Genomic DNA, 21,134 nt, shown 5'->3' on the forward strand with positions numbered 1-21,134 from the left:
TTTAGGATGAACGCATTTTGATGACCAAATAGACTTTCAAAAACAAATCGTTGCCAAGTAGTTTATTTCTAAAACTTCATTTAGGGCAAGTAACTAACTACAGCTATGTCATACTATATAAACACGTTAAAAGGCTACTCAACATTGAAAGCCTTCCATGACCAGTAACTCTTTTAACAAGTGCAAATAAGGGATCAAAACCATGCCATTGACAAGTAACTTACCCCAGGACTCCTGGACGGCGTGCCAATTTTAGTCTTTGGAGGTCCCCGAAAACCATTTTAATGTTACCATGTTACTGCTGCTGAGTAATAGTGCAAGTGCTAAAATGCAAAATTCAGATGTACAGGGTTTGGAAATCATGCAGGTTTAGATGCAGAGAAAAAATTTACAGTAACTCATGACCCTTTTACAGAGGATACTGAATAATGAAATGTGTTCATAACAAGTCACTAAAGGATATAAAATTTTAAAACACGAAACTTGCAAAGTGACAAGCCTATTTATCAAGCTATGTAGGTAAGGGCATTAGGGAAACTACCAACACAAAAACTGTCACATACTTCCAGTTAGAAAACGAGCCCCTCAGTTCTCAGTACAGAAAAAGTACAATAACCAATGTATTATTGCTTTTACATTCTTAACAATGCATTATGAGTCTAATCTGATTTCGTGATCATATTTATTCATCACTCTATGTTCCCCACACTCTGGAGGGGTAAAAGCCTACCTCACTTAAGACTGACACAGATAAGACAACCCACCCTACCCTATCAGGCACACGGCTTTCTTGACGACTTCTACTTCGTCCCTATTGCAATTAATTCCACTTTTCAAATCCCAAACAGAAAGGTGCTCACCATTCCCTCTTTTCCATTGATATGCTTTGCTACAAAGCACTTGAAAACAACTGTTTTGCCCCCTAACCCACCCAATCAGTATTTTTAGAAGGCATGATTTCCCAATGGAGACTTATACAGCCATGTAAATTGAAAATGACTCAAATGCACAGAGGCACTCAAAATAAGCTGGAGGGTAACGGCTTACCATTTTAGGTGTGGTCACCCAGACTTAAGAAAAACTAGATTAAAAACAAAACCCAAGGAAAAGCTTTCGCTTTGGACAATGCAAGAACAAATAGCAATTAAGTCTGGGTATCAGGTGTCAATGCATGACAGGTGATGAATCCATTTGACTTGAGACAACTTTTCAAATAAGTTTATTTGAAGCAAAATAAACTACTGCCAAGAAACTTTATGAAAGTTCCATCTCAAAAGGGTCAAAAAGGGGAATTAACTGCTATGAATTCTTTGCATTCAGGGCTGCAAAACAAAGACACATATTATTTAAATCAGTTTTATTTAAGAATTTCCAACAATGACAACTCTTATAAAAAGCATCCAAGCACAAGACACAGAACTGCAGCAAACAGCATTCTTATGAGTAGCTAACAGACATGAGACTTCCACCCTCCTCTGAGCCACCTGAGCTCACTGGAGAGCTCTGCTTCCACGTTCTCCTGCAAAGCACTCCACAAGCTCAGTCCGTGTTCACAGCCCATCAGCTTCAGCTCACGTTCCCACACCTCCAGATCAGTGACAGAGGAGAACACACACCATCCAGCATTCACAGCAGTTGACAGAGGGGGAGGGGAGTACAAGTATTTCACTTAACACATTCAACTAAAGTGGGTTTTCTAAGAACAAAGCTCAAGTCTTCCAGCAGATGTGGATGTCCTTTGATGCAAAAACATTCGTACGCATTTGCTTTCATTGCTCTCTGCACACTCTCTCACCAAAGCCACAGGATTGAGTGACACATCTCTCCAAGTTAAAAAATATCCATTTTGCACCACCAAGTCTCTGCACGCGCTCTCTCCTTTTCTCGCTCATACTAGCCTTTCATGCCTCGGCACCACCATCAATCCCACACAAGGTTTCAAAAGTTCAAACAGCCTTCTGGTTCCATATCACAGCCTTGCGTTCATAGCGTTGATACGACTCCATGAAATAAAGAGTAGCGGATAAAAATGGAACACCCACCGTCAAAGACGCAGCCTGTGCAGCGTGATGACGAGTTCTTGGATGAGAAAGCATAAGACAGAAGGGTTCCTATGGCAGAACATTTACAGCACTACTTTCAATGAAGTGCTTCTTCCATAAACACTTGAAATGAGATGAACTGCAGAGATTAAATGAAGGCTTCATATTGTATTCTCGTACATGAAGGAAGACAAGTGTTAAAAACAAAACCAAAAGAACCAAACACCATGACATCATGATCTCCCAAATGGAGATATTCCTAAGGAAAAAATTCATAGGGTGGGATTCAAATTAAAATAAGGAGAAAAGGATGTAGTTCTAACCAATGGTTTCTACTCTCAACATGCAAAGAATCCATTTAACAAGTTCAATGATAGATTAAGATTACAGAGAAACCTTCTGAGATCAATTGTAGGATTGGTTTACCAATTAGGCAAACAGCAGTTCACTTTCACCCACTCAGTATTTTAACCCTTTATCTAACAAAACTTATAAAATTCATTTAGCTTTTCCTCTTTCTAAAGAAAAATGTCAAAAATACTGCTGAATATACTCCACACCGAACAAACCAATCTGAAAATTTAGTACATATTTATTTTACAATATACTTACCATGAGTTTAGAAAAATTGAACCCAGCATTCTACACCTACCTACCAACCAACCCCCGCCACTGCCTACATTCCCCAGCCAGAGGACTTATTAGACTCCATGCTTGAGCCAAAGCCGCCATTAAAGCCACTGCCTGACCCTGCATTTGATGCTGACCCCCATCCAAGAGGGGCACCAGAATTAGAACCACTGTAGGAATTGTTTCCAGAACCGAACGCTTGATTTGGCTCCCTCTGCATGCTGCCCTGGCTTTGGTTGTTACCAGAGGGGCCTGACTGGTTCTGCTGGCTGGCTAGCATGCCCATCATACCCCAGCTGCTCTGCAAAGCTGCCTGGGCTGCAGCCATCATCGCTGGATTAATACTAAAAGCTCCAAAGTTCATCCCTCCACCCATATTACCACCCTGGTTATTTCCCAAGCCAGCTCCACCCCCTCTACTGTTACCAAACCCACCCTGATTCCCAAAGCCACCTGGATTACCACCAAATCTTCCACTTCTTTCTAACTGTCTATTGCTATTATGCTTAGGTTCAGCATTGGATATATGCACGCTGATTCCTTTAATGATCAAATCCTCTCCACAAAGAGACTGGGCAACCTATAAGAAACAAGGGATGTAAATGATGATTAAACTACCGACTCAAAACACCAACACAGCAATAAAACCCAGATCTTAGTATAATCCGACTAAGCAGGAGGATAAAATAGGCAATCAGTGCTTGTTTCACCTGAACCCCATCAGCACCCTTTAGTGTTAGAAATACTTGTAGCTTAACAGACCCACAAGTCCAAATAATGAAAACACCTAAAGGGCATCTTACAACTATCCAAAGCTACTCTGTCGTCAGAAAAGTAGAGTGGCAATCAACCTGAACAAATCCCTCTTATCATTTTTAGTGCTGGAAATTAAGCTCAACATTTGGTGTACCATGCTGGGCACATACAATAGTAGCACCGAACCAGATCCATTCCCAGCCCTGGAACAAAGTAAGAAGAAAAATACCTTATCATCTGCAAAGGTAACAAAGGCAAAAGCTCTGAATGGCTTGGGAATGAAGACGTCTACCACTTCTCCATACTGACAAAAGAACTGCTGAAGCTCCTCAGCAGTCATGTCCTCTGTACAACGTCCAACAAACACCTTTCTGCTTCTCAGAGGTTCATCTGGGCTTTGCTGGTCAAAAGGGAACAGCAGAAATAATAAATACATAAAGGCATGCTTTCTGCCTGTCTCTGCCTCCGAGTCCGCCACTGCACCCAGCCACACCCACCCCCCACCTTTTTGAGACAAGCTCTTACTGTGTACCACTGGCTGACCCGTGCCCCTGGCGCTGGGATTTTCTCAGTGTTTAGCCTTCACGCATCTATGCTCACTAAACGCATGCTTGGTGCCTTTTAAGCTCAGAAGGGATTGATGTCACTCAGAACTGTAGTATGTTGGAGTTGAAAACTGAAACAAACCCATCTCCAAAGGCTACAAGTACTACTAACCACGAGCCACCCTCATTTCATTGCACTAAGGTATGTTGCTGTGAGCCAAATGCTAACAGATTCTGGTGCTGTCGTTGCTATGTAAGAAATCTATCTCAGCTCTTTCCGCCATCTTGGCGCCTGTGGAGGCCTGCTGGGAACAGGACTTCTAAAACGCGACTATGTCTGGAAGGCTGTGGTGCAAAGCCATTTTTGCTGGCTACAAACGAGGTCTCCAGAACCAAAGAGAGCACACAGCTCTTCTTAAAATTGAAGATGTTTATGCCCGGGATGAAACTGAATTCTACTTAGGCAAGAGATGTGCTTAAGTGTATAGAGCAAAAAACAACACAGTGACTCCTGGAGGCAAACCGAACAAAACCAGAGTGATCTCCAGAGTGATCTGGGGAAAAGTAACTCGGGCCCATGGGAACAGTGGCATGGTTTGTGCCAAATTCCGAAGCAACCTTCCTGCGAAGGCCATTGGACACAGAATCCGTGTGATGCTGTACCCATCTCGGATTTAAACTAATGAAAAGTAAATAAATAATAATAATAAAAAAAAGAAATCTATCTCAATGTTGTGTAAACTTATTTCCCATCATCTGATTGGCCAATAAAGAGATGAACAGCCTATAGGTGGCAGGAGAGGCAGAGACTTTTAATCCCAGGAATCTCTAAGACGACGAAGATGGACGAGAGGGTTAGCAGGCAGGGGCATATGGCTAGGAGTAGGCCAGGCTGGCACAGTTTAGTTGAATAGACGGTAAATCTGCCCAGCTGTAGTGCCTAAGGCTTTTCATTATGATGGAGCTACAATGGACAGGGCAAAGCCGCTACACACAAAACTACAGGCCTTTACATACACCCAAGAATGGCTTTAAACTTAATACATGGGGAACCTTGAACTCCTGATCCTGTTACTATTACAGGCATGAAAGAAAACACCATGCCCACTCTTAATTTCTTTTATACAGAATAGAGATACATGCTAGATATTCTCCACCATCTTTTTTGTGGCTGAATCCCTCATGGAATCTGTAATTTGGCTAGACTGACACCAGCAAGCACCATGGATTGACCTGCCCCACCCTGCAACCAGGGGTGGGATTACAAGCACATACTACCATACCCAACTCAAACTTGGGTTCTGGCTGGGTATAGTAGCACAGGCCTTAAACCCCAGCACTTGGTGGGTAGAGGCATGGGAATCTGAGTTGAGGCCAGCCTGATCTACACAGTGAATTGCAGGACAGCCAGGGCCAAGTAGAGACCCTGCCTCAAAGTAAAATATCTCTCTGGTCCAAATAAGTCTTATTTGCTTCCTTGGATTAAGTTTGGATTGAGGATGTAGCTCAGTGGTCAAGTGCTTGCCCAGCAAAGCTCTGGACACTATGTTCCCCAGAACATTAAAACCAACATTAAGCAGGCTGGCACACACTTTTAACGCAGGACTCAGGCGGCAGAAGCAGGTGGATTTGAGTTCTGAGGCCAGCCTGGTCTACAGAGTTCCAGGACAGCTAGGGCTACAGAGAAACCCTGCTTCAAAACACTAACAAACCAAACCAATCCAACATTAAATATGCAGTACACACTAATGACTTTGGATTTCTATAAAGCAAATTGATTCCAAGAATCATATTCTGCCATTACCTTTTCTAAATACATTTGTTCTTTTTTGTTTTGTTTCAAGACAGGGTTTCTCTGTGTAGGCCTGGCTGTCCTGGACTCACCTTGTAAGACCAGGCTGGCCTCAAGCTCAGAGATCTGCCTGCCTCTGCCTAACAAGGAAGGGAAGGAAGCTTGTCAGGAAAAAAAAATCCCAAAATATACATGAAAACAAAGCACAAAATACCTTAGAATTTGGAAGTTTACAGTCACACCATCGCCCGTCTATCATATGACGTTGTGACATTACTTTCACTTGGGTATCATATTCCGTAAATCGAACAAAGCCAAACCCTTTTGAGTGACCAGTTTTAAGGTCTTTCTTGACCTATGAAAAGACAATTGAAATTTATTCCAAAGAACACCAAATCAGAGTTTTCCCACAAGAAAAACCTGAATAGTTTCAACTGGATGCAGTTGTTCAAGGCAGAGTCAACAGTAGAGTATGACTCACTTGCACAATATTTAACGCTCTAATACATTTTTTTACACCAGTCGCTCTCAACCTTCCTGACACTGCAACCTTTTAACACAGTTCATGTTTTAAAAAATAGATTTGATTAATTTATTCATATTACATCTCAATTCTTATCCCATCCCTCTCTCCCTCCCATTTTCCCCTTACTCCCTTCCCTATGACTGTGACTGAGGGGGACCTCCCCCCCCGTATATGCTCATAGGGTATCAAGTCTCTTCTTGGTAATACAGTTCATGTTATGGTGACCCCTAACCATAAATTTCCATTGCTACTTCATAGTTGTAATTTTTGATACTGTTCTGAAAAACGTAAATATCTAATATGCGATCTCTATGAAAGGTTTGACCCCCAGATTGAAAATCACTGCTTTAAACCTTCATACAACAAAGCTTAACAGTATTAAGGGCAATATATAGTATATACACAAAACCACATTTTATTTTCAACACTCTAAAAATGGCTGAACACAGCCAGGCAGTGGTGGCACCCCTTTAATCCCAGCACTAGGAAGGTAGAGTAAAAAGTAGGGGGAGGGCTGGAGAGATGGCTCAGAGGTTAAGAGCACTGTCTGTTCTTCCAAAGGTCCTGAGTTCAATTCCCAGCACCCACATGGTGGCTCACAACCATCTATAACGTGATCTGGTGCCCTCTTCTGGAGTGCAGGTGTACATGCAGGCAAAACATTGTATACATAATAATAAATAAAATTTAAAAAAAAAAAAAAAAAAAAAAAGCAGGGGGGAAATCGCATGAGCTGCGGGCCAGCTTGGTCCACACATTGAATTCCAGGACAGCCAGGGGTACAGAGAAACCCTGGTGGTTCCCAGCACCCACATGGTGGTTCCCAACTACTTAAGTCAATTCCACGAGACCTGAATGAAGCCCAACCCTCGACCTCCAAGGACACACTTAGGTAAAGCACTCATGCATACAAATAGCTTTCAAAGTTTACCTGAACCATAAGAACCTCTCCAAAAGTACTGAAGTAGTCTTTAAGATCCTGCTCTGTTGTTTTCCAGGGGAGACCCAGCACTATCAGATCAGATGTCTTTTGGACTGCTCTTTTTACTTTCACTGCTGAGGAAGCATCCGTCTCATCCATTTTCCTTTTGTTATCTAAGCAAAACAGAAAACAATAGTTAGCACTTAAAAAATGCACCACTTAGCTGGGTATGGTCATACTCTCCCATAACCACACCACTCAGGGAGGCAGAGGCAGGCTGATCTCTGTGAGTTCGAGGCCAGCCCGGTCTACAACATGAGTCCAGGACAACTAAGGCTACAGAGAAACTGTCTAAAAAACAAATGAACAAAAAAGCACTACTTCTTTAATTCCAGCACTCAGGAGGTGGGGGTAGGTGGATCTCTGTGAGTTTGAGGTCAGCCTGGTCTACAGACTGAGTTCCGGGACAGCCAAGGCTACACAAAGAAACCCTATCACAGGCTGAAGAGGTGGCTCAGAGGTTAAGAGCACTGGCTGTACTTCCATAGGTCCTGAGTTCAATTCCCAGCAACCACATGGTGGCTCACAACCATCTACAATGAGATGTGCTGTGCTCTTCTGGTCTGTTGGCTCAAATGCAGGCCAAATATTGTACAAGTAATAAAAATATAAATCTTTTTTGGGGGGCGTTTCATGACAGGGTTTCTCTGTGTAGTCTTAGCTGGCCTGGAATTGCTTTGTAGACCAGGCTGGCCTACATTGATCCACCTGCCTCTGCCTCCTGAGTGCTAGGATTAAAGGTGTAATCTTAAAAATCAAGGCCAGGCGGTGATGGTGTACATGTTTAATTCCAGCACTCTGGAGGTAGAACAGGTGGTTGTCAGGCTTGCTTTGCAAAAGCCTGGCCCAGGTTTTGTAATGATGTAACGAACTGAATTTCCCCCTCAAAATTTTATCAAAATAAAAACTTCACTTTGATTTTATAATATCAAATATATCTAATCCAGGGGATCACACCCCCGCCTTTTCTTCTTTTCCTGAGATAAGGTTTCTCTGTGTAGCCTTGGCTGTCCTAGACTCACTTTGTAGACCAGGCTGGCTTCAAACTCAAAGATCTCCCTGCCTCTGCCTCCTGAGTACTGGGATTAAAGGCGTGCGCCACCACGCCCATATTTACACACCCACTTCTTATGCCCACGGTGTACAAATACCCATAAACACAAGCTATTACACTAATATAAAGAAAATTAACAACTTTTTAAAACTTGATTTTGTAGACCAGGCCTGCCTCTGCTAGGATTAAAAGAGCATACCACTACGCCAGCTAACTGTGCCTTTATTCTTCTTTTTGGTTTTTTGAAACAGGGCTTTTATGTGTAGCCTTGACCTGGACTCACTTTGTAGACCAGACTGGCATCGAACTCACAGTGATCCACCTGCCTCTGCCTCCCGAGTGCTAGGACTAAAGGTGTGCACCACCACCGCACATACTAATTGTGCTTTTTGTGTCACCTAAACTTTCAGGTTATTTAACAGAGAACTTTTATCAGTTTGTTTACAGAGATGTGGGTCTCATTACGCCCCTAAAACTGGTCAGAGTCCATCCTCCCTGTAATTATTACAGGTGTATACTACCTCAGTGAACCAAGTATCAGATTTTGAAACAAGCCCCTATCTTTAAATCTTCCCAATTTTTTTGACATACATTAATTAGTCTTTGCATATTGACCAAACTTGGTGGGCTATTGCTATAAAAAATAACAGGGTGATTGTGCAGCCCTGGCTATCCTCAAACTCTGAGATCCTCCAGCCTCTGCCCCTCTGTATGCTGGCATCAAAGATGTGCACACCAGACCTGGCTTCCTCATACTTGGCAAGGTGGCACACACCTTTCATCCCAGCACTCAGGAGGCAGAGGCAGGTGGGTTCGAGGCCAGCCTGGTCTACAAAGGGAGTCCAGGACAGGTAAGGCCACACACAAGCACAAACAACTACATCCAACTCTAGTTTCTGAAGGCCAGATGCCCTCTGCACGAGGCACAAACGAAATATTAACATAAATTGTAAAAAGGAGACAAAAATGATGTTAAGACTACAAGGAGGGCCTTTCATTTTTTTTGTTTGTTTGTTTTTGTTTTTTCAAGACATGTTTCTCTCTCTAGCTTGGCTGTCCTGGACTCCCCTTTTTCACCCCCCCTCAAACTCACAAATCATCTGTTTGCCTTTGCTGGGACTACAGGCGTATGCCAACCATGCTTGGGTCCTGCCTTTCATTTTTGAGACAGTTTTGTTATGTAGTCCAGGCTGGCCTCAAGTTCAAAATCTTTCTGCTTCAGCCTCTCAAGTGTTTGAATAATTAGCATATCTACACACAATTCTGCCTTTATTATTGGGGGCTGGACAGATGGCTCAGAGGTTAATAGCACTGTCTGTTCTTCCAAAGGTTCTGAGTTCAACTCCTAGCGCACAACCATCGATAATGAGACCCAATGCCCTCTTCTGGTGAGCAAGCACACATGTGGGCAGAATACTGTATAAATAATAAACCTTAAAAGGCAGGGTGTGGTGGTCCAAGCCTTTAATCCCAGCACTCGGAAGGCAGAGGCAGGTTAATCAGATGCTGTTGAGTTCAAGGCCAGCCTGGTCTTCCAGGACAATCAAGGTAACAGAGAAACCCTGTCTCAAATAAATAACCAGTCTTTTTAAAAGATTGCAAGGAGCCGGGCGTTGGTGGCGCACACCTTTAATCCCAGCACTCGGGAGGCAGAGGCAGGCGGATCGATGTGAGTTGGAGGCCAGCCTGGTCTACAAAGCGAGTCCAGGACAGCCAAGGCTACACAGAGAAACCCTGTCTCGAAAAACCAAAAGATTGCAAGGAAGCAGGGTCCAATTGCCCATGCCTGTAATTCCAGCATTCCAGCACCTGAGGAGGCAGAGGCAGGTGAATTTCCATGAGTTCCAAGGCTAACCTAGTCTACAGAGTCCAGGACAGCCAGGGCCACGAAGAGAAAGCCTGTCTCAAAAAGCAACAACAACAAAAAGGCTGCAAGGAAAAGCTGGGCAGTGAAGGCACACACACTTTTACCCCAGCACTTGGGAGGAGGTAGGCAGATCTGAGCTCAAGGCCAATCTGGTCTATAGAGTGAAATTCCAGGACAGCCAGGGCTCCACAGAGAACCCTGTTTTGAAAAACAAAGAAGACAACGAAGAAAATATGCCAAATCTCACCTAATTTGAACTGCCTAAATTTGGCAGAACGGACGTTCCGATAACCTAACGTATGAAAAGGGCTGGGTTGTAGGAGACTTTCTGCCAAAAAGGCGAAAGCCTGGGTCACGTACATCCCACTTCCCTCCCACCTCACACAGAAATAACAAACTTAGGGTGGCTTACAAGCCTATAACCACAGACAACAATATGGCAAAACCAAAACGATGAACAAACCTTTGGGATAGTTGACAACATATACCAGGTTGCCCCAGCCAGCATCTGGGGCATGCAGAATTCCTTCCACCAGCCGGACACCTCGCATACACTGAGACACGGGATTCCGGTAGCGCAGGCCGCAGGCCCCTGGAAACTGGGCTGTAACTGTGGACAGCAATACCGTCCCATCATCTTCCGATGGTATTTCAATAGGCTCATCGTTTTCATCTTCCGTTACCCGAATATATTCAGACATCTTTGCTTAAAGTTCTTAAAGAAAAGAGACCAACAGAATTAGAGCAATTCTCTCTCTCTAATTAGCTATCATCAAACCACGCTATTGTTCCCACTTGCTAAAAAGATTCTTGCCACCTGAAATGTTTCATTTATCATCCCTGAAAATTGATGGGGAAAAATGGCGTTTTCTGAAAATAAAAATGTGATTCCCCCCACCCAAGCCAGTTCACTTATTAAATGCATATTTTCTCAGGGCTTAATATATGCTCCAGGTGCTAAAACCCCGACAGTGTTATCACATGGCCTGTTGTTGGCTATAAACCTAGACAAAAACAAGACGTTAAATAAGTATTTCTGTCCTGATTTTTTTTTTCCTTGTAGCCACCGTTCTCACTTGGAACGGATAGATTACAGATTACATGTTTTAGGTCATCTTTAACCAGGTCATCTTTAACCAATCTATTCTAAAGCCTGAGGAGCTAAATTGGGTTTAGCACGTGCTTTACAGGTGGGTGTAAGAAATTAGCTGTGCATTGAAATCAGGTGAAATCCTGACTGTGTTGGTGGAACACGGGAACTGACGGTCAAAACTGAGATCCAGGCCCTCAGGTCCTCATTTTTCGGAAAGGGGATCACTAAACTCGGACGTCGAGGAGAGAAAGAGACGGCTCCACCAACGACAGGCCGCCACTTCCCAGAAGGCCAAGCGCGATGGACGACGTTGATTCTCCCCCTCCACCCCCACCCCCAGCCTTTCAACTCGCCCTGGGGTGGGGCTGCGAGTGTATAAAGTCCTCGGTGACAACGAGTCTTCCCAAACCCTTAGGGACAAGCATTGCTGGAGTCCCGGGGACGTTAACAAACTTCCGCCCGCGGTTCCCCGGCCCAGCAGGCCCGGCGTCCCGCTCCGGCTGCCGCCCGCGCCAAGGCCCTTAACGACGCGGCGGCGCGAGGCCAACTAGGCCCCGCTCCATGCGCTTCCATGAGGTCACCTCGGACCTCCCCCGAAGCAACAACACCCGAAGCACGGAAGCCGCCCTCGGCGAGCAACTCACCCACTAGGCCGCTGCAACCAGGAAGCGCAAGCAAAGGAGAAGAGGCTGGCGAGCAATCCGAAATGACCAGAGCTACCGCTTTGTGCCCACAAAATGGCGGTAGGACCGCCTCCCGGCCCCGCCCGCCCTCGGCCCCTCCCACACGCTCCCGTCCAGGAGGGGAGCTCACCTCGCGCAGCCGCAGATGCTCCGCCCCCTCCCTCCTCAAAGTGGCTCGGATCCCAGCAGGCGCTCGAGCGTGCATAACTAAACGGGAGAATACAGGCAGGAGAGCGGCTGGGTCTGAAAAGCTGAACACTGGAAAGACGGCAGCGTGGCTAACGTAAGCTTCCAGATTTCCCCCCCCCCCACGTAACGTGGCAGATGGCTTCGCCCGACCAACCGCCGACCCTAGCGGAGGAGCTCGCGCCCATCGAAAGTGCGCGAGACTAGCGTAGGCGGGGAAGAGTGAGGCGGGACCGGAGCGGGAGGGGCGGGGCCAGGAAGGAAGGGGCGGAGCCAGGGGGAGTCGGCCGCGGGGGCCCTGGGCCTCCCCTGGGAATCTTAGTTTCCTGGTCTAAACGCCCAGTCTTAAACGTCCTTTGCCGTTGCTCGAGAATTTCCAAACTTGGAGACACTAACTTTGATCTGTCCGAAGTACTACTTTGTGTCAAGTACCATTTTGCACTCTCTGGCTCTAGGGGGAAAAAAAAACAAAACCAGAATCTTATGAATGGCAGGCAAATGTTCTACCATTGACCTTGGGTTTAGGGATAGTTTTTTGCCACCAAGTACTGTTGTTTTAGAGACAGTCACTGTGGAACCCAGGCTGTCCTCCTAACTCGCCACGGTTCCCCCAATTTATTGTATAGTGTGGGGGCACATGGACTGTGAGACTGGGAAGTTGGCCTGGAGGTAGAGTGAGGTCAAGTATGTGTCCGAAATTTTAAGTTCTTTTTATTTATTTATGGTTTTTGTTTGTTTGGTTGTTTGTTTTTTCGAGACAGGGTTTCTCTGTATAGTCTCGGCTCACTCTGTAGACGAGGATCTCTGCAGAGATCTGCCTGCCTCTGCCTCTCCAGTGCTGGGGTTAAAGGCGTGCACCACCACCACTCTGCAAAACTTCAGTCCTGAGACCGTCATGAGTAAGGATCGCTCCCTTCCACTAAGTCTTACAACCTTACCCCCGAAATTCTCGAGGTAGTTACGTTACCTAGCACTTGGAATTCATCCTCCGGCTCCCAAGTGTGGGTGCTGCCCTAGCAGTCTGTTACGACAGTGTTTGATACACTCCTCTTTCCATAAGTGAGGAAACTGAGGCACAGCGCAGTTAAGTATCTTGCATTAAATCACCATAAGTGTAAGCTAAGCGGTCGCCCTAGGATTTGAGTCCTTCAGCGGAAAATACTTGGAAGTTTCGGGATTTCTGTTCCAGTTGATGCCCTGGTTTAAGATTGTGAAGGCTGAAGGCGGCTGGTACCACCAAGGCGGCAGCTGTAACTATGTAGCCGGGAGTTAAATTTCTTGCTGTATACATGTATCAGATTCAAAGTTTAGCAGACAAAGGTTTACACAGCCGCTTTATCTCTGAAATTGAGTCCTGCCAGGCGGTTGGCCTTGACTTGTAGTGCTCTTCCTACCTCTGCCTCCCTCAGGGTGGGTGGCCAGTGGGGCTGGAGTTACAGACCTGCCAGCACTCCAGGCTGTGTTCCTACCTTAAATTTGTCAATGAACTTATTTCCTCCTCACAGCAGCCTAGTAAATAGGTGTCCTTGTGAGAACGGAGATTAATGTCTGGCCCTGAACTCCCATTACAGCCCAGGTTGGCCTTGAACTCCTGGACAATCCTCCTGCCTCAGCCTTCAGAATGCTGGGATTATAGGTATGAGTCCTTCCACTCAGTACTGTTTCTTTATTTTTGAGATTTATTTATTTATTATTATGTATAAAGAGCACTGCCTGCAAGTGTACATGCAGGATATCAGATCACGTTATAGATGGTTGTGAGCCACCATGTGGTTGCTGGGAATTGAACTTATGACCTCTGGAAGAGCGGTCAGTGCTCTTAACCGCTGAGCCATCTCTCCAGCCCATGTTTCTTTATTTTTGGTTTCTTTATTTTTTCTTTTCTTTTTTCTCTCTCTTTCTTTTTTCTTTTCATTTTTCTTTTTTTTTTTTTTTTTTTTTTGGTTTTTCAAGACAGGGTCTCTCTGTGTAGCCTTGGCTGTCCTAGACTCGCTTTGTAGACCAGGCTGGCCTCAAACTCACAGGGATCCGCCTGCCTCCCGAGTGCTGGGATTAAAGGCGTGCGCCACCACGCCCGGCTCTCACTTTTCTTTCTTCTTTTGGCTTCTCAAGACAGTTTCTCTGTGTAGCTTTGGCTGTCCTGGACTCACTTTGTAGACCAGGCTGGCCTAAAACTCACTGTGATCTGCCTCCCTCTGCTGTAGAGTGCTGGGATTAAAGGCGTGTACCACCACCACCTGGCTGGATTTTCTTTTTCTTTCTTTCTTCCTTTTTTTTTTTTTTTTTTTTTTTTTGGCTCTCTGTGCAGTCTTTGGCTGGCCTAGAACTTCCCTGTTGCTCCAGTGCTGGTATTACTGATGTGAGTCACTGAGCTGGTTTTCTGAGACAGGGTTTCGTGCAGCGGAAGCTGAACTTGAACTCCTGGTCCTGCAGCTCCACCTCCCTGGATCAGGGATTACAAACCTGTGCTGCTGCCCCTGGCAAACTCAAGAACTGTAACAACTTAAAACAATTATTGCACACCTGTTTATTCATTTTGTGTTCTTGCCTCTGTGTACACATGTGGGCACACGTGTGGAGGTCAGAGACAACTTTCAGGAGGTGCTTCTCTCCTCCCACAGCTGGGTCTTTGGGCCTGGCAGCTGGCAAGCTTAGCTGCTCAGCCATCTAGCTGGGACCAGCTATAATTTTTTTTTTAGACAGGATCTAAAAATCACAGTATTTCAGGCTTGGTGTTGCACGCCTGTAATCTCAGGATGCTGGATGGAGGCAGAGGCAGGTGGATCATTCTGAGTTGGGAAGCTAGCCTGGTCTGCAAAGTGAATCCAGGCAGCCAAGGCTACCCAGAGAAACCCTGTCTCAAAACAACAAAAAACCAAAACCAAAACCAAAACCAAAGAAAACTCCACACTATTTCCCCAGAGTTCTGCGAGTACAGATAGGCATCATCACCCCTGCCGTTGAGCTCAAATGGCCCTGCCTGCCTCTGCTTCCCTAGAGCTGGGATTAAAGGCATGTGCCACCATATCTGCCCAGACCCCGGGTGGTTTTTTTTGTTGTTGTTGTTGTTTTTGTTTTGTTTTGGTTTTTATTTTGTTCTAATTTAATCAGTTGTTTTGTTTTGTTTGTTTGGTTGTTTGGTTGGTTGGTTGGTTTTTGGCTTTTTGGTTTTTTGGTTTTATTTTTTGAGACAGGGTTTCTCTGTGTAGCCTTGGTTGGTCTGGGCTCTCTTTGCAGAGTTTTTTCTTTTTAAGACAGAGCCTCATCTAGCTCAAGCTGACTTCTAATTTAGTGTATAGCCTATGCTGGGCTTTATTTTATTTTTATTTTTTATTTTTTTCGAGACAGGGTTTCTCTGTGTAGCCTTGGCTGTCCTGGACTCACTTTGTAGACCATGCTGGCCTTGAACTCACAAAGATCCACTTGCCTCTGCCTCCTGCGTGCTGGGATTAAAGGCGTGAGCCACCACCGCCCAGCCCATGCTGGCCTTTATTATTTCCATACCTTGAATACTAGTATTACAAGTGTGATCCGCCACACCTGTGGGGTTGTTGTTGTTATTGTTATTGTTATTATTATTTAAAATAAAACTTTAAAAAATCCTGTGTGTGTATTTTGCATACATTTCTGTCTGTGCACTGTTGTCGTGCTTGGTGCTGAGAGAGGCCAGGAGAAAGTGTTGAATCTCTGTGTATTTCTTTATAAAAAACAACCAAACTAAAAGCAAAACAAAAAAACCCTAAAAAGGGGTCTGAGGAGACGGCTCCAGTGTTGTTCTTGCAGTGGACCCTGAGTTCAGTTCCCAGCACCCTGCATCTGGCCTCTCCCAGCTGCCTGCAACTCCAACTCCAGGGCATCTGAAACCCTTTCCGGCCAACCTGGGCATGTGCAGAACCCACACTCAACCATCCACATCTAACAAAAATAACCCTTAAAAACTTAAACAAGACAAAACAAAAAGAACACTTGAAGTAACAATATAATACTTTGCAGCATAGCCTGCCACTCATAGGCGACTTACAGGGGGCATGGAGTCATTTGTGCTCACTGATAAGCACGAGGTGAGCCTGGAATATTAGCACACAGGCTTGTTCCTTCAGGGGAAGGAATGCAGGACCGGTTGTCCACCCAGAAGGCTGAGGGCGGAAGAGCTTCTAGCCTGGTGACCTTTGCACTGTCTGTAAGACCACACCAGAGCCTACCTCAGAGACCTATGAGCTTATTTTTCTGAGTGTACTTGTAAAACCTATCTTTTTTTCTTTTGTTTTGTTTTTTGAGACAGGGTTTCTCTGTGTAGCCTTGGCTGTCCTGGACTCGCTTTGTAGACCAGACTGACCTTGAACTCACAGTGATCCACCTGCCTCTGCCTCCTGAGTGCTGGGATTAAAGGTGTGCATCACCATACCACCGCAGGAACTGTCCACAGCACCTCTAGCCCACTCTGCAGTGATGGCACCTCAGCCAAAGCCACCTGCAGCCAGGAGGATCTTCCCATCCTCACCCAGGGGCCTGACACAAGGGAAAGGGGTGAGAGCCACGAATGCCCGAGCTTCCCACAAAGCCCCACCAATCCCTGAACTCAGTACTTGAGCTCAGTACTTGAAATCCCACCAATCTTCACTCTAGAAATCTCTGCCCTGAAAGCCCCACCCCTTAAAGAAGTCCTATATAATAAGCCCTGCCCCCTTTGTTCAGGTCCCTGCTGTCTTCTCCTGGGAGAAGAGAGAGCCAGCCCTGAGGTCATCCATTCACACTCTGGACCCTCCCAGCAATTGTCTTTGAGACTTGCTGCCTGGCGTGACTCTCAGCAGAAGCAGCCAGGAAGTTAATGAAGTGAAGAAGAGAAGTGAAGAAGAGAAGGGCTCAGGCCCCTAAGCTCCTCAGCTCAGCTGGGGATAGGCTCCTCTGGGAGCTGCAACACCTCTGCTGAAGAGGCTTCCTGTCAGAGCTGTGTGGTTCCCCGGCTCCTGTGTCTCAGGATGCACTTCCATTGGGACACCTTCTCTCTTCAGAGCTGGGCGGCTCCTGGCCTTCCAAGTCCCAGGATACCTTTCTGTGCATGCAGGAAGGCCAACACTCAAGGCTTAGGCAGTGAAGTAGAAGGAGACAGAAAAGACCAACTCTTACTTAGTGTTTCACTGATTTATTTAGTGACTAGCCTAAAGCACTGTCGGTACCGCCTGCTGCCAAGCAAAACTTAACTGGCTACCTGGAACAGAATGACCTGGAAAAATAGCTGAAACAATAGGTCGTTGCCCTTAGCAACCTGACCACAAACTGTCAATTTACAATCTGTCAACTGTAGCACATGCCTTTGAAAACCAAAAGCCCCTAAGCTAACTGCTGAGTATGTTTCTGTTAGCTTGCTTGTTCACCCCACCTTGTGGTTTTAGAGTATAGATGAGCCACCGTGTGGTTGCTGGGAATTGTTCGGAGCCAACCCAGGGTCATTCAAGGCCAAAAGAGTCTACTGGCAAGATACTGATGCCCCGTTCCAAAGCTAACTTCCTCCTTTCAGCCTCTGCATGTGTTGCTTAGCAGGTTAGCTAACTTCCTCCTTTCACCCCCTGCAGATGTTATTTAGCAGGTTAGCTCGGGACTTTCCAAGAGATAGTTAGCTAAGATAAGATAGGAATTGTTCCAACATGAACCACAAGATGTTCCCCTGATGGCATCATCTGGAGGCATTCTCGGGCCCCCACCCCTGCTGCTTAGCCCCTGCCTCCACCCCATATAAGCTTTTGCTTTCTATTCAGTAAACAGACCTTGATAGGAACCCTACTTGGTCTCGGCTCTCTCTTTTTAGTCCCATCTTTCAGGTATGGCTCCCCTCGCGACCCCATAATTACTGGTCCTGCTGGACGGGACAGGGAATTGAACTCATGACCTTTGGAAGAACAGACAGTGCTTTTAACCTCTGAGCCATCTCGCCAGCCCCTGGTTTTGGAGTATAAAACGAAGCCCTTTGGGAGTTACGGTCCACTGGTGACATCTCTACGCTTCTCCTCCTTTACTTATTTATTTATTTATTCTTTCCTATATTACATCCCGAACCTTCCTTCCCTGTTTGTTTTTGTTTTGTTTTAAGACAGGGTTTCTCTGTGTAGTCCTGGTTGTCCAGAGACTTGCTCTGCAGACCAGGGTGGACTCAAGCTCATAGAGATCCACTTGCCTCTGCCTCCAGAGTGGAGTGCTGGGTTAAAGCTGGCCACCACCACCGCCTGGCTCTTCTTTGGTTTGTTTCTTTTTTCTTTTTCTTTTTTTTTTTTTATTAATTAAAAAAATTGTTTTTAAATCATGGAAATGAAAATATACCTAAAAACGAAGCTTCTGGAAAAACCATTTGTTCTTCCCTGTCTTGTATCGTTCCTCAAACTTGACCTTGGCCTCCTGCCTGGCCTTGCGTTTCAGGGCTGCATCTCTAAAGACAACCTTGTTGACAACAGTCTTGTCCAAGGGGATGTCCACAGAGTGCCTGTGGGGCATGAGGTGATTGTAGTCACCAGCTTTCACAAAGGACTTGATCTTTGATCTCTTGGTGATTTTCTTCTTGCCCGTGGCAGCTGTCAGTTTTGGGGGATAGCGGTCAATTCCAGCCACCAGGGCATGGCTGTGAGGGCTGCCTGAGGTGCCATCAGCCACCAGGGCATGGCTGTCAGGGCGGTCTGAGGTGCCATCAGCCACCAGGGCATGGCTGTCAGGGCTGCCTGAGGTGCCATCAGCCACCAGGGCATGGCTGTCAGGGCGGTCTGAGGTGCCATCAGCCACCAGGGCATGGCTGTCAGGGCTGCCTGAGGTGCCATCAGCCACCAGGGCATGGCTGTCAGGGCGGTCTGAGGTGCCATCAGCCACCAGGGCATGGCTGTGAGGGCTGCCTGAGGTGCCGTCAGCCACCAGGGCATGGCTGTCAGGGCGGTCTGAGGTGCCATCACTGATGTTCTTCACAATGACGGCTTTGCGTCCGGAGTAGCGTCCAGCCAGGACCAGTGCCACTTTCCCGGGTTTCATGAGCTTGCTCATTTTGACAGCAAGGAGCCCTGTGGAAAGGTGACTTCACTCTCTTCTTTGTTTTTGTTTTGAGACAGGGTTTCTCTCTGTAGCCCTGCTTGTCCTGAAACTCATTCTGTTGACTAGGCTAACCTCAAATTCAGATCTCTGTCTACTTCTGCCTCCTGAGTGCTGGGACTAAAAGCATGCACTGGATTCTTTCTCTCTTTAAAAAAGATTTATTTATTATTTATATAGTATTCTGCCCACATGTGTGCCTGCCCCTGCCTGCCACAAGAAAGCAATGGATCTCATTACAGATGGTTGTGAGCCACTGTCTGGTTGCTGGGAATTGAACTCAGGACCTTTGGAAGAGCAGATGAGTACCATGAGCCATCTCTCCAGCCCCTCCCCCCACTTTTTTTGTTTTATTTTGTTTTTTGAGACAGGGTTTCTCTGTGTAGCCTTGGCTGTCCTGGACTTGCTTTGTGGACCAGGCTGGCCTTGAACTCACAGCAATTTGCCTGCTTCTGCCTCCCGAGTGCTGGGACTAAAGGCATGCACCACCATGCCCAGCTATTTATTTATTTATTTATTTATGGTTTTTCCAGACAGGGTCTCTCTGTGTTAGCCTTGGCTGTCCTGGAGTCACTTTGTAGACCAGGTAGCCTTGAACTCATAGTGATCCACCTGCCTCTGCCTCCCTGAGTGCTGGGATTAAAGGTGTGCACCACCATGCCCAGCCCTCGTAGGTTTTTAAAGTCATTTTTTTGCAGGAGTTGGAGAGAGGGCTCAGTGGAAAAGCATTGCTGCTCTTTCAGAGGACAGAAGTTTGGTTCCCAGCATCCACATATGGCCAGACGGCTCATAGCCATCTGTGACTCCAGTTCCAGGGAAATCTGACATTACACACTGTAGTGGTAGTAAACATGTTTTTGTTTTAATCCCAAGTGTGGGATGTTAAACAGACTTGGGTGAGGATGTGTAGCGTTTTTCCGCTGAAAACAGACTTGTGAGGGAACAGGTGATGTTTGTTCACTGGAAGAGGACCTGCCTCTTGCGGGAGCATGGTCTTTGCCAATAAACACTCTAGTACAACTCTGAGAGGAGCCATATATATATACCCCAAAACAAGAAGGGGTGCTTTTTCTTCTTGGTCTTGGCTGTTCATCACTCCTCTTCAAGACACTCCTAGAGAGAACCGTTCCAGCAAATGCTTCAAGGCTCAGGGCTCCCGCTGCTGCTCCGGGTTCTAGCAGCTGCCATTACACTCACCTTTGCTGAATTGCTGGTTTGCTGTTTAACTGGTCTATTGGAATCCTGCTGACTACACCTGTAGAATTACTCCAAGGGACTGGGTATAAAAAGGCTCTACTTCAGCTGGGCGATCGTGGTGCAGGCCTTTAATCCCAGCACTCGGGAGGCAGAGGCAGGCGGATCGCTGTGAGTTCGAGGCCAGCCTGGTCTATAAAGCGAGTCAAGGACAGCCAAGGCTGCATAGAGAAACCCTGTCTCCAAAAAAAGAAAAAAAGAAAAAAGGTCTACTTCTTCTGTTTCTATTAACCTCTTTTCTCTACTGTCTAGGGTAGATGGGCTGGAAGACAAGTGTAAGCATTAAAGAACCCTAAAGTAGGTTTGAAAACACTCAAAGCCTAAAGCTGGGCATGGTGGTGCACGCCTTTAATCCCAGCACTCGGGAGGCAGAGGCAGGCGGATCGCTGTGAGTTCAAGGCCAGCCTGGTCTACAAAGTGAGTCCAGGACAGTCAAGGTTACACAGAGAAACCCTGTCTTAAAAAAATCATTAAAAAAAAGTTCAAAGCCTACAACACATAAATAAAGATAAAACAATCAGTGGTGGCGCGTGCCTTGAATCCCAGCACTTGGGAGGTAGAGACAGTTGAATCTCTGAGCTTGAGGCCAGCCTGGTCTATAGAGTTACACAGAGAAAGTCTGTCTCAAAAATCAAAACAAGGGCTGGAGAGGTAGCCCA

General features: G+C 46.1%; 2 protein-coding genes and 1 pseudogene across 10 annotated transcripts; 1 reads left to right on the forward strand and 2 right to left on the reverse strand.

The window, feature by feature from the left end:
* Nucleotides 1-47: 47 nt before the first annotated feature.
* TARDBP (TAR DNA binding protein) lies at nt 48-12,251 on the reverse strand. Of its 8 annotated transcripts, none has more exons than XM_084786528.1 (8): nt 11,932-12,078; nt 10,658-10,909; nt 7,223-7,386; nt 5,980-6,120; nt 3,658-3,828; nt 3,135-3,252; nt 2,043-2,181; nt 48-1,322 (listed from the first exon to the last, which is right to left on the reverse strand). In XM_084786528.1, exons 2-7 carry the CDS (start codon nt 10,893-10,895, stop codon nt 2,126-2,128), a joined length of 888 nt encoding a protein of 295 aa, XP_084642654.1. In that variant the 5' UTR covers nt 10,896-10,909; nt 11,932-12,078; the 3' UTR covers nt 48-1,322; nt 2,043-2,125. The 8 variants fall into 8 exon arrangements, with proteins under 8 accessions (XP_084642654.1, XP_084642652.1, XP_084642656.1 ...); XM_084786526.1 differs by having other exon boundaries at nt 3,126-3,252; XM_084786530.1 differs by lacking the exon at nt 48-1,322 and having other exon boundaries at nt 1,343-2,301.
* LOC311600153 (large ribosomal subunit protein eL33-like) lies at nt 3,892-5,907 on the forward strand (annotated as a pseudogene). The gene has a single exon. The product of its transcript is annotated as a large ribosomal subunit protein eL33-like (transcript).
* Nucleotides 12,252-18,459: 6,208 nt separating the features above from the next.
* On the reverse strand, nt 18,460-19,187 carry LOC311599765 (large ribosomal subunit protein eL27-like). Its single transcript, XM_084785737.1, has 2 exons — nt 19,051-19,187; nt 18,460-18,756 (listed from the first exon to the last, which is right to left on the reverse strand). Exons 1-2 carry the CDS (start codon nt 19,174-19,176, stop codon nt 18,472-18,474), a joined length of 411 nt encoding a protein of 136 aa, XP_084641863.1. The 5' UTR covers nt 19,177-19,187; the 3' UTR covers nt 18,460-18,471.
* Between the last annotated feature and the right edge of the window lie 1,947 nt (nt 19,188-21,134).

This window comes from Acomys minous (genome assembly GCF_964271855.1).
Source record: "Acomys minous genome assembly, chromosome: 6".
Lineage (NCBI taxonomy): Eukaryota > Metazoa > Chordata > Mammalia > Rodentia > Muridae > Acomys > Acomys minous.